This window comes from Rattus norvegicus, chromosome 20 (assembly GCF_036323735.1).
Source record: "Rattus norvegicus strain BN/NHsdMcwi chromosome 20, GRCr8, whole genome shotgun sequence".
Classification (NCBI taxonomy): domain Eukaryota; kingdom Metazoa; phylum Chordata; class Mammalia; order Rodentia; family Muridae; genus Rattus; species Rattus norvegicus.
In genome coordinates this window covers 48,352,715-48,365,879 of record NC_086038.1, presented here as the reverse complement: position 1 = coordinate 48,365,879, position 13,165 = coordinate 48,352,715, and the positions used below count along the sequence as shown (strand labels likewise).

The 13,165-nt window shown below is 47.3% G+C and overlaps 1 protein-coding gene across 5 annotated transcripts in view; it reads right to left on the bottom strand.

Moving 5' to 3' along the window:
• Pdss2 (decaprenyl diphosphate synthase subunit 2) overlaps positions 1 to 13,165 on the bottom strand; it is a 229,059-nt gene that overhangs the window by 154,967 nt on the left and 60,927 nt on the right. For 4 of the 5 annotated variants that reach the window (XM_063279331.1, XM_063279332.1, XM_039098909.2 and 1 more), the window contains exon 2: positions 1,811 to 1,945. The exons of the other annotated variant lie outside the window; for it this stretch is intronic. In XM_063279331.1, coding sequence (XP_063135401.1) covers positions 1,811 to 1,945 — 135 coding nt within the window. The remainder of the gene's footprint in view (positions 1 to 1,810; positions 1,946 to 13,165) is intronic. 5 annotated transcript variants of the gene reach the window in all.

Sequence of the window (13,165 nt, the reverse complement as noted above, 5' to 3'; positions counted from 1 at the left end):
TCAGAGTCAAGCTAAAGAGAAAAACCACCAACAATATAAACCCCAGTAGTTGGAGGTAAATTAAAAAGCTCCCAAATCAGTGCTTTCCTCAAATGTTAAATAATTCACTGTGGCATTACAGATACAAGCCTCCAGCAAAAGTTACACTTGAATAATTAAGGAAGCAGGAGACAAACAAATTGATTTCAGTGGTACAGAAACAAATTGGTGGCCTCCCAAACTCGTATGCCAAATGACTTTTTACAGTAGCAAGCGTGTAAATTACCCAAGTAACTGATAAATTACTACATCAAGTCCGATTATAGGAAATGGCCTAGAATTATAGGTCAGGGTTATTCTTAAACATAACTGAGATTCGACTCACTCAAGTAAAAACTCATTTAAAAAGATTTCTGGGACTTTTGAGGGGAGGGGGGGTTGTTCTTTGGTTTTTGGTTTTTTTTTTTTTTTTTTTGAGACAGGGTCCTATTCTGTAGTTTCCGCAGGCCTCAGGTGTGATTCTTCTGCCTTGGTCTCCAAGTATTGGGATTGCAGGCATGTGTTCTATGTACAGTGTTCTCTGGAAAGTTCTCATGTGCCTGATGTGCACTTATTCTTCAGAGAAGTTCTGCCTGGACTGCTGAGCCTCTATGTTGCAAGGATGAGCAATGGAGTTGTTTCAGAGAAGGTGATAGGAGAGCAGAAACCTGAGCAGACATCATGGGGTACCACATACTTACAGGTAACATGCCCTGAGTTACAGAGCTATAATATCTACAACAAAAACAGGTTTCAATATAACTTTGTCACCTGCTATCTGGTAGACTTTTGATAAATCTTGACTTCTGAAATGGCCCTGTCTTCTGTGACATAGAATGATTCACTTCTGAACATGTCATGTATGAAGCCTTGCTTTTAAAAGGCTGAGAAATAATCAAGTGCAATTGGCATTTACCTCAGACACATGTGCACAGCTGATTTTTACCTCATACTCAGGTGCACAGCCTGCGTTTACCTCAGACACATGTGCACAGTTATCTGGATGTACAAACTGACAGCTGACAACCAGGGCAGGCTCAAAGACAGGAAGTCAGGGACTCCTGACAGGATGAGGATTATGAGCCACTCACTTTCAACTACCAAGGGTTGCTAATAATCATTCTGAACCTTTGTGTATTTTTCTTTCATAATCTGAGATAAATTTGCTTGAGTTTCCTACAAAATACATAAGGTAAAAGTTTTGAGCTCTAACAGAGGCAGTTTGGAGAAGATAGATAAACATCTAAGTAGATTTTCATTTGCAAGCTTCTCAAGATGTTCTTGTAAGAAGATCTGGCAGGAGGGGAGAACATACCAATTTAGCATCTACCCATATACAGAAGAAATAAACTATTTGAAAGAGAAAAGACGGGTGAACGATGAGGGAGAGGTGACCTTGGTCTGACCTTTCCGCACGTGCTGTACGTAACGTGTGGAACTGTCTCGGGTTTGGGAATTCATTCTCTCAGGAGTGAAGTGGCACGACAGCTCGTCTGGCGGCATTAGAAAGAGCAGATGGGTAACTCATAGCGGACTAGCAACCTCACGACATAAAACAAACATAAATCAATTCAAACACTGACATTGATCCTGTGTATCCCTTCTACTGAAGATTCCTGGAGGGGAAGAGAAAGAAAGAGATGCTGGCTGCAGCGCATAGACTACCAGGCACATGTGAGGAGAGCAGAGTTCTTATGGGAACCTTTTGGGAGTTCTTATCTGACTTAGAGTAAGAAAATGACGAAGACTGGACAGTGATCCACAGTGTGGAGAGCCATGCTGCTGGACTTACCATGAGTATATCCCACTGACCATGTCGTAGTTCTGACTGGAAGAGTTCCTAGTGCTGGGCCCCGCCGCTTTGGAAATGAGCAGCACCACCAGGCCCCGCAGCTGTAGGTTATGTCTGCTGTCATGCACGAAGCCCCTGTTAGCAAACAGAGAGGAGTTAGGAAACTTCCCAAGCCTGGGCAGACACAGCTAGAAGATGGCTATAAAAACGGTCAACTTCTAGGCCATCACAATGGGACTTTTTATACAAGGAGAATTAGGGGGGAAAGACGGATGCACAAGCAGCGGGTTCAGAAGACAGCTGGAGAACGCGGTGCGGTTTGTAAGTACCACTCTCAGTGTGGGACTGACACCTTGGCTCCTCCTCTTTCTGGGTCCTACACTGGCCAAGGCCTCCCTTGCACCTCTCACTGTTATTCCTGGTGCCTGGTTGGAATCCGCAGCTTTCTGCAGGCTCAGTGACCTCTCCACAACCTTGCTGCACTCTAAGCTCTCCTCACAGCCATAATCTGCACTGATATCAAAAGGATGCTGCAGCTTAGACCTGCTCTGTCCAATCGGCTTTGCTGCATCAGCCTCAGTAGCTGCTCCGGGGCAGGAGGGCCTGAGCTTACACTCTTCTGTCATTCAGCAGTGCGGTGACTCGACGCTGTCACTGGATGAAGCATGGGATGCCGTGGTGGCACACACGGGCGGGGCACACACGGCAGGAAGCTCTTCATAAGCTGCATTCTTTTTGTTGTGGTTTTGGCAACTGATTTTTTTTCTCAACATTTTTGCATTTTCTGTCTCCTACTTTCTATCCCCATGTCTAACAAGTCTTCCCCACTTTTCTAAAGAACAGGATCTCCCGTAGTTTTTCTACTTCACCAAGTAGATCTCTAATGGAATTCCCACCCCAACAGCAGGTCATTGAAACATTTGCCTTTTTCAAAACATGGTTCTGAAAGATGAAGGGAGGAATATAAAAAGGCTGGCAGTGGGCAAAACAAGAGAATGTTCCAAGAAGCACAGCTTCTGACCCTTGGCCATTCATATAAGACGACGGTTAACAACCTAGAGGGCAGATGAATAGTCTGGGTAAATAAAATGTTCCCCAGTCTCTTTAACTCTGCCAACAGCATTAAAAACAGCATGTGGATAAACTGACGAGAGCGCCTCAAAACTCCACATTCATTCATAACCGAAGGAGGAGGAGATCAAGTCTGTCCTCTGGGCTAAAAGCTCCAGGAGCTAAGTGGACAGTGCTGATCTCACATGTTATAATCCAGGTCACTCTCGGAGGACTTTGACCCTGCCCTGCCACTTGGGAAGGATCCTGGCAAGCAGAACCATATCCAGAGGCTGGCAGAATCACAGGGGGATTGCACAGCTCCTGGGTTTTGAAGGATTTCTATCTCAGATTAGGGACTTGCAACCAGTTTAAAGTCCATGCAAGTGCTCCCAAATCTGAAAACTTGAAATGGTAGATGACGCTCAGCCTGCACTGCCACAGGCGTGGCTGTTGGATGGGAAGACAGTGCTGCTCGTGTTCTCAATTTTATTGTCAAAAACTCAGTGAAGAGCAGTTATGTCCAACAGTGGTGAGATGTGCTCTTTGTATAAATAACACTGGATGAAAAGCATCAGTCAAATGTGGTAGGAACTGCTTTGGCGAATGAATGAGGGCCGTGAGAACCCAGAGAAGGTGGCAACACCACTTCCTGGGGCTCAAAAACGAATCCATGGGAGCTGGAGAATCTGGAGAGGGGCTGAGCTGGAGTAATGTAAGGACAGACGGGTGTTCTGGGGGAAGCAAGGGTGTGGAAGTGAGCAGAGAACGTGGGGGCAGGAGGAGCAGAGAGACATATCCAAGAGGAACTCCTTCCACACAGGGAGGGGAGGCTGGGCAGACTTTAGCCTCGGCACACCAAATGGCTTTACATGAGCAGAAGACTAGAGTCTCTACTGATGCTTAACCCCTGTTGCTGGAGAACACTAAGGGGTGCCATGGTCTCTGCTATATTCCACAGACAGCTCAGAGTTCTCCTTACTTTGTGATTATCAAAAATTTCATTTCGCTGTATTATTCATCTCCCACAAGTATAACAAATATAAAAGTGAAAAGTGCTTTGCTGCTCCCGGTGTTGTAAGGGAAAGCAGCACTTAGCACTATGTGACCCCATCATTAAAACTCTGCAGAGCTGTTTATGCTCCGCCGGGATAAACAAGGCTCACACACACATCCATTCGTCTAGTGAACTCGGAAGCCTTCCATGCATGAGGCACTGTGCGTGGGACAGGTGCAAAACCAGGCATGGGGCTTAGGAAATAGTCACAAAAAATGCAAAACCACAATTGTAATAAGTGCTTCCAGGGACAGAGAGAGGGAGCGCACCCAGAGAATTCATTGCAGAGTTGGCTACATCAGGAAAGCCACAGGCTTCCTGGAGGAAGTGACTGAGCTGACGTCAGAAGAGGAACAGATGGCAAAGAAGCCTGAGAAGGGAAGGGAAGACTGGCTCCCTCGTACAGGGATGGCCTAGGGCACTGGGGACTGGACCACCAGGCTGACCAGTCTATGGCAGTAGGTTTGCTGCTTATCCAAGCAACAAGGGGAAGGCACTACAGTGCTTTACTAAAGCAAATAAAATGAAACAAAACAAAAATCATCCCGTTGTACAAAGACACGGGACATAAACAAATGGTACAAGACATCTGGGAAGGTGGCTTTTGTGATACTCACTGAGAATTATGGGACTAGCTTAACGCATATCTAGAGATGAATCAAACCTAAAATAACATTTTTAAGTCAATTCAAATAGGATTTGCATCATTGGCAGTCCTAGAAAAATTACTTAATATATGAATGTATGGCTGATTTTAAAATACTATTAATTCTAAAAAGTCTGTAAAATACATTTGGGAGTAAAAACCAAACCACACCAAACTAACCAAACGAACAAACAAGAAACCAAACCTATGTTGACATGTAGCCTGAGATTCACTGTGTGGCGCTCACTGGCTTGACCTTGAGGCAATGCTCTTGCCTCGTCCTTCAAGTGCTGGGATTACAGGCGTGAGCCCTCTGCCCAGCTCTGCTGAAAGCTTCACCTCTCTGAAAAGTCTAGTGTAGCTCTAAGATGACTAAGTGATCTGAGGGGAACTGAGTCCCTGGTAAGTAGGCTGAGAAGAGGAGGCTTTGGGCCAGGCAGCCTCCCACATTAGAGCCCGGCGCAGGTCAGCTGCGCCATCACATCTGCAACGATCAACACACTTCTCTACCTTAATCCAATTCTCTACCCCAAGGTCTCAAATCACTGCTGTGACACTTTGTCAAAACACATCCTCTTAAATAGTTTTAATACAAATGTGTCAAGATGGAGGGACACACAGAGAACAGAAACTGTAGGAAAGCAGTTACTACAGGAAGCTCAGGAGAGAATTGGAATATATACTCGAGCACAGAAAGAACAGCTAAGGGCACACGGAGAGAGGCTTCCTGCTGGAGGTGTCCTCAGCCCCACTGAAAGACGCCCGGCCCCATCTCCCTGAGTAGAGAATGGGAAGAGGAGGCTGGGGCTCCATCATTACATCGAGGAAGCGGAGTGCCTCACGGGAAGGAGCACAAGAAGCAGTGACAAGAAGGGGAGAGCAGCAAGAGGTGCAGAAGCTAGGGGACGATCCGCTCGGGTATGAGGCTCACATAAACAAGCCCGAAAAGCAGACAGACAGAGGCTGACCTTGGGACTCAGGTGCAGTCTGGGCTTCTCAAAGCAACCCAGAGGCTTGGACAGTATGTCAGTGAGAAAGTGACGCGATTAGTGCTGAAGACTAGAGCTGTCCCTGGGCCCAATACCATGGTGACAGCATTCTGGAAGCAGAGGAATCGAGAGGGAAGCACAGTAAGCAGGCGCCTCACCCAGCAGCCTGGGGAGAGGGCCGCAATTAGGGCAGTGCGGTGAAGGGGGTGAAGCAGCAGCAGCAATGGAGGTGACCATGGCGGCAGGCTCACTGAGAGGAAGGGAAGACAGGAAGGGAGAACGGAGGACAGGCAGTGGCGGAAGAGTCAACCTCTCTGTTAAGCGTAATGATGCTATACATAGGAGAGACTGGAAATAAATCTAAGGGCAGTGATGAGTTCGATTTGACATGCTAATTTTGAATGCACGGAGGATTTCCAGATGGAGATTCCCCGTGGGAGCTGGAATGCTATGGGCACAAATTTAGCGGGTTCCTCATGGAAGTCATGGCTGAAATAGGGAAGCTGGTAGATGAGGTGCATCGGGGGGAAGAGAAAACAAGAGAAGGAAAAAATGATGGAAAAAGCTAAGAAAAGGAAAAGGTGTGGAGGTACATACCAGAGGTTCTAGTTCAACTTTGTTTTTTTAAGACATGGTCTCTACATAACCCTGGCTGTCCTGGAACACACTGTAGACCAGGCTAACCTCCAACTCTTCCACCTGCCTCTTCCTCCAGAGCTCCACACTACGAACTCTGACTCGCAGGAGAACTGAAGGTTTATTGCAAGCTCAAGGCCTGTGGCTACACAGGAGGACTTTTTCTCAAAAACCCAACTAAATACATACATGCATGCAAGCACACATGCTTAGAAACGAAATCTTGGGAACTCCTCAGTTTAGTGGATATGGAAGAATTATAACCAATATAAAGGAGTGCATGCTACCGACAAATATAAGAGGTACAGAAATATAAACACACTAATGGTGGGAGTGGAGGACTGCAACAGTGCACTATGAACGACCTAAGGCCAGTGGCTGCCTTTCAGAACATACCGCACTGTAGTTTTCCGTCAACCCGATACAAGCTACAGTCCTTTTGGGACGAGGAAACCTCAATGACAACAAAATGACCCGTACCAGACTGGCCGATGGGCAAGCCTGTGGTCCGAGCTCTTGATTGATGATTAATGTGAGAGGGCCCAGCTCACTGCAGACAGTGCTGCCCCTGGCCTACTGATCCTGGGTGCTATGAGATGCAGGCCAAGCAAGCCACTGGGAGCCGCAGCAGATCCTGCCTGCCGGCTCCTGCTCTCCCTCTGGATGAGGGACCACCCCCAAGGTGCTTCAACACTGTGTCTTATCACATCAACAGAAAGTCTAAGCACCTGCGACTCCTCAAAATTACCGTCTCTCGATCTATATGTGGGGTGGGCAGGCAGGCACTTACGTCTGTGCAGTGCGTGTCTGCAAATACAGATGCATGAATGTGGAGGTCAGAGAGCAACATGCAGGAATCAGTTCTCTTCTATTCAGCTATGGCACAGGGAGGTCACAGGGCTTAAGCTTGGGTCCCCAGATTTTGCCAGAAAGTACCTCTACCCCCTGAGCCATCCCACCAGTCCAGTGGCTCTGTTTTAGGCCTTTTGGGGGTACTTACTATGAACCTGCAGGTTAGCATTTACCAGACCGAGTAGTGAAAATCCCCGCCAGAGTGACACGGATGTCGAGGATGACACATCGGGAAGTCAAGCACCAGCTGTGTTCTCCCAAAGTCACACCATAAGTTCCCAGTGACATCCTTTCATAAACGAGGGAAATTAGCAAGGAGGCTTGGTAAAGTTCAATAATTACTGGTCACATTAGTCAATTAGAAATGGAAGTGCCAAGATTTAAACAGTATTTGGGCTTGCAAAGTCTTCGATGCCTTAGGCAACTTTGCAAAGATTTCAGCTGACTGTTCTATCACAAGCCTGTATGAAGTCGAGGGGACTTAGCAACCATTTACACGTGCACGCCTTTCCCCTAGTGGTCTAGCCCAGGTACCACTGTGACTGCTGATTGGTCCAAAACACAGGCAGCCTCTACAGCAGTGGCTCTCAACCTCAGGGAGTCGAACAACCCTTTCACAAGGGTTGCCTATCAGATACCCTGCACTTACATTACGATTCATCGCAATAGCAAAATTAGCTATGAAGCAGCAGTGGAAATAATCGTGTAGTTGGGGCTCTCCACAACATGAGGAACTACACGCGTGAAAGGGTCACAGAATCAGGAGAGTTGAGAACCACTGCTCTATGGCTATGACTGGTGCTAAAAGGCAAAGCTGTGGTTAGTCCAAACGCATGGATGGGATTGGTGCAAATACTCGAGGGGCCACAGGAGCAGATTACTGAGGTACAGTGAGTTGGCTGGGACTCCCCCCATGCTGCCTGTCACTCTGGTTTCCATTATGAGGCACCAAATGGCGTCTCCTCATCTACCATCAGGAGACAAGCCGGGCTGGTAACAGAGAAAGACGCATGAGAAACAGAAGACAGGGGAGTGATTACCACAGAGCAGTCCTGTAGACAGTGGCCAAATTGTAGAAGGGGTCGGGCAGCCAGCTGCTTGATGGCTAAAGCAGCAGCCGAATGGCTCAGTGGCCAGGGCAGAGAGAAAGGCAGTGAGGTCAGGGCACTGAGACTACAGAAGGATCAGAGGCTGTAAGGGGCCATAGGAGATAGCCTGCAGGTTCCAGTTACCAAGGCGCTGTCAAGTCCTCAGGTCCTAAGGTCTCAGACCTCAGTTGAGAGCTGTAATACTGGCCACTGCCAAGGGTTAAGGAGTCCTAGGCCTGCCTGGGAGCTGAGATGCCATTTGCAGAGGAGGGTTGAGAAACCCTGATTGGCCAGGCATACAAAAGAACTCAAACTCAAAGGCTAAAGGTCCCTATGGTATTTGAATGGGGATGGCCTCCATAGACTCATGTGTGTGAATGCTTGGTCACAGGGGTGGCACTGTTAGGGTGGCACTGTTAAATCATGTGGCCTTGTTGGAGGAAGTGTGTCACTCTGGGGCCAGGCTTAGAGGTCTCATTTGTTCAGGCTACAGCTACTGTGGCACACGGTCTCCTGCTGCTGCCTTCTGATCAGGATATAGAACTCTGAGCTCCTTCTCCAGCACCAGGTCTGTCCGCACGCTGCCATGCTCCCCTCTGAGCTGATAATGGACGGAAGCTCTGAACTATAAACCAGCCCCAATTAAACATCCTTTATAAGAGTTGCTGTAGTCATGGTATCTCTTCACAGCAATAGAAACCCTAAGACAGCTGAGGCTTGCGTGAGTGTTTGAGGATGGGCAGGGGCGGGGGTGGGGGTGGGGGTGGGGGCGGGGGCGGGGGCGGGGGTGGGGGTGGGGGTGGTATATGCTTGCTACTGCTTTGGCCTGTCCGCTGTTGAACACTATGCAGATGAACACTGGGGGAAACTAAAGCTGACAGAGACCAGCACCTAAAGAACTCCCTGCTGACCCATGAGTCTATGCAAAAGAACCCTAAATAGCTATAATGACAGTTGATTAGAAATATAGCCATTCCACTCTGAAGTCCTGACTCCCCCTTCCTAAATTTTAACTCCTTTAACAGTGATAGAGTTGTACACAGTAAAAGCCCCAACACATTCTAACAAGCATGTGCTGTGTTGTGTGAATGCTATGTTAATGAGTCAGTTACTTCTGATAAACGCAGGCCACAAGGGACCTAACCCTCATGCACAGTCTCTGGGCCTTCCTTTTCCATTCTGAAGAACTGGCTGGCATCGCTATCCCATAGTGCCCTACCCTCACGGTGGATAGAAAGTGGAAGTGCTGTCTGTCTGAGAGCAGTGGTGGGTACCAGAACTGGGGCACAGTAAAACCTTTTTCTTCTAAAGAAGACTTCTTTTATGCTTTTAAATCATGAGCAAGTGTGTCTGTGTGCTGTGTTGAAGTGCAGGTGTCTGCACTAGACAGAGGCACTGGGAGTTCCTGGAGTACTGGGAACCAAACTCAAGCTGTCTGCAAGAGCAGTCGGTACTCACTCTCAACCACAGAGCCATCCTCCAGCCCCAAGAGCAGATCTTTTTAAGGTTCATGAGTAAGATTTCAGGATTCTAGGCAGATAAGATTGTGTATAGGTAAAGAAAAACACTTGCAGACAAGCCTGACTGCCTGAATTCGGTTCCCCAGAACTCACATAGTTGAAGGATTGGATTGAGTCTTAAAACCCTCCCGGCAGAGACAAACAGATCCCTGGGGCTTTCTGGCCAGACAACCTGGCCTACATGGCATGTTCTAGGCCAGGCCAGTGACAAGCTCTGACACTCACAGAAGGTGGACGGTAGCCACAATTGTCCTTGTGCAGCCACACGAACACACACACACACACACACACACACACACACACACACACACACACACACACACACACACACGCCCGCATGCGTTCAGAAACAACTTAGCACTTAGAACCATTATCATTCAATAGATTCACAGCCTTATCTTCTGTGAAATGTAGGTGGCAGAGAATCACCCTAGGGGTGGGGGGACTTCCTCTAATGCTAAAACCTAGAAATAGAACGTCTATTCTATTAGTGTGTGTCTTACGATTCACACTACACATTCAGAAACATAAAAGGTGGATGCCTTATTCTAGCAAACATGGCAATGGGGTGATCAGTAAGACTCCTAGTAATGCTTAAAACTATGTTCCCTGCTAAGACAGAAATTACAGACACCCCTGAGGCACCGAGGGTACCTGGAGCCCCCGGGACACTCTGATCTTTTCCTACCTTGGGGGCTTCGTTGGTCTGTTTGCTGATTGAAACTCTCCAAATTGAATTTGTGACTAGTAAACTACAATTATGGTTTTCAATTCATAGGATGTAATATGTCAGAATAAGGGAACTGGAATGTAAATTTGTTTAAATAAGAACAAGCCAGCTGTGGTAGCAAACACCTAGAACCAGCACTTGGGAGGCAGACACGGAGTTATTTGTTTTTCAAAGACTGTGGACCTTCAGGAGCCTTTATATTTATTTATTTATTTGGGGTGTGTGTGTGTGTGTGTGTGTGTGTGTGTGTGTGTGTGTGTGTGTGTGTAAGAGGGCAGGGCAATTTGTGGGAATCAGTTTTCTTCTACCCCGTGAGTCCTGGGGATCGGATTCAGACTGTCATATTTGGCTATGAGCACCTTCATCCACTAAGCCTCAGTGGTCTGTTTTTGGAGAGAGTCTCACCAGGTAGCCCAGGATAGCCTTGGCCTTTCTGCCTCCGTGGCTGGGACTGCAGGCATAAATGAACAGTCTCACTCATTTCACAATTGGCGAGGCACAGAAATCAGCCCTGGGAGGCAAGCCAGAAGCAGGACAGTGGAGGGTTAGCCTTTCGCATCTGTGGTGGATTCCGTGTTCTGCATTATTCTGTGCATGTGAAGTACGTTTTTAAATGATAGAAGAAAGGTTAAGCTACTAAGCAGAAACAAGTATCCATTGACAGACGAATATTTTATTTTCCTGCTTGTCTCTGTTTGTTTATTTGTTTAAGTCTAAAGGAAAAAAACCTTACCAAACTCTGCATTTTAAAGACAACATAATTTTTTAAAGGCAGTAAGTTTTTCCCATTTGAAAACAGAATAAAATAACCCACGTGTGCCAATCCTCAGAGACCTGTTTTTTCCTATTGATTTATTGATTGACTGACTGTTCCTGTGTAGCCCTGGCTGTCCTGGAGCTCACTCTATAGAGCAGTGGTCCAGCTCACAGGGACTCACTCGCTGCTCCTGTACAGTGCTGGACTAAAGCTGTGCTCCACCTCTACCTGGATGATTCCTGTATTGAGAGCTTTAATTATCTAGGATTAGACACAGAGCCAGAGCTAAATGGCATCAAAGAAATGACAGAGACAGACACACACACACAGACATATGCATAGACATACAGAGAGAAAAAAAAAAGACAAAATAACAAAAAGGGGTTGGGGATTTAGCTCAGTGGTAGAGCGCTTGCCTAGCAAGCGCAAGGCCCTGGGTTCGGTCCTCAGCTCCGAAAAAAAAAAAAGACAAAATGACATACAGAGAGACACATGTGGACACACACACACACACACACACACACACGCACACATTTAGCAATTTGATGAGAATATTACTCATTTGTAAAAGAAAAGCCTAGCACTCCTGACAAGCCTGAAAGTACTGTAATTTCAGAGTCACTAAAAATAGCCTGCACGCCATGGATTGCTGTGTGAAGTCATCAGGAGAGCTAGAGGTTAATCTCCAATGACAAAATGACCCGAACTGTATGATTATTGCCACTTCTATCCGAAGACTAAATTGTCCTAGACTTGAAACAATTTCAGGGCCTGAGGTGACCGACCAGGCTTTAGAATCTGGGACTTACAGCAGCCACTGACATGGCTTGAGGGCCACATGCACATCCCACATGAATTAAATCCCTACGAGACAACACTGCCAAGAAGCGCCTCACCAGAGCTCTCCTGAAGCTGCAAATAGGTTTGATGGGCATGTGGCAGAAGACAGACACCTAAGGGAGAGAGAGGTGAGAGAGGTGGGGGGGAGGGCGACAGAGGGAGGGAGACAGAGGGAGGGAGAGGGAGGACTGGGGGGGGGAAGGGAAGGGAAGGGAAGGGAAGGGAAGGGAAGGGAAGGGAAGGGAAGGGAAGGGAAGGGAAGGGAGCGTAGACTAGAAGAGGAAATCGAGCCAGGGGCTTAGCAGAAATGAGTGCTGACCACCAGAGGCTTACTGAAATAGGTAAATGTCAGAACTGATCACCTTGCAGGTAGATGTGACCACCCCTTAAAATCAGACAACAGAAAATCAGACAACAGAAAATCAGACAGACAACCAGAAAACATCAGCAACAGAGATACAGCTGGATATTCAAATGAAATGAAGGAATTAATTACTTCATTATAATCTTTGGCTACGTTGAAAATTGCTCAGTGAGATCACAGATTGTTATGTGTTCGCCCTCTATACTCATAACTAGCAGACGCTGGGGGACGGATGAAGCAGCGTCACCGCACTGCAGACAGGGATGCCTCAGCACTCGGCAGTGACGTGGCTAAGGGCTAATGCACTGTGCCAGGAACAAATCAGACATGTTTCCAAAGTACTCCGGGCTTTTCTCCATGCAAAGGGTCAGTTCGGATGAACTCCGCCACTCACATGTAGAAAGCCCAGCGTCTCGGATAGATCTACTCTTCTGTCTGGCTTTACTCAGTCTCCAGTGCAGGCTGTCGTAACACTGACCACTGCAATAAAGTAGTGCACACTGGGTGCTGAGAAGTCAGGAGACCGTGAGGACGTGTGCCCCAGCCAACAAGCTGCACACTGGGTGCTGAGAATATCAGGAAACCGTGAGGATGTGTACTCCAGCCAACAAGCAGAAAGGCCAGGGCGACCGACAGTCGGCACCTACACAAGAGTAAGCCGAGGAGAAGCAGGAAACCCAGCTGGGAAACTGGTGAGATAATTCACAGAAAACCAGACAATACCTCAAGGGCACGTTAGGAGGAGGCGATGAGAATTCTGTGCAGCAGATTTGAGCAAGAAAAAGTGTTTTCAAAAATGACTGGAAAAATAAATATAGAACAGTAT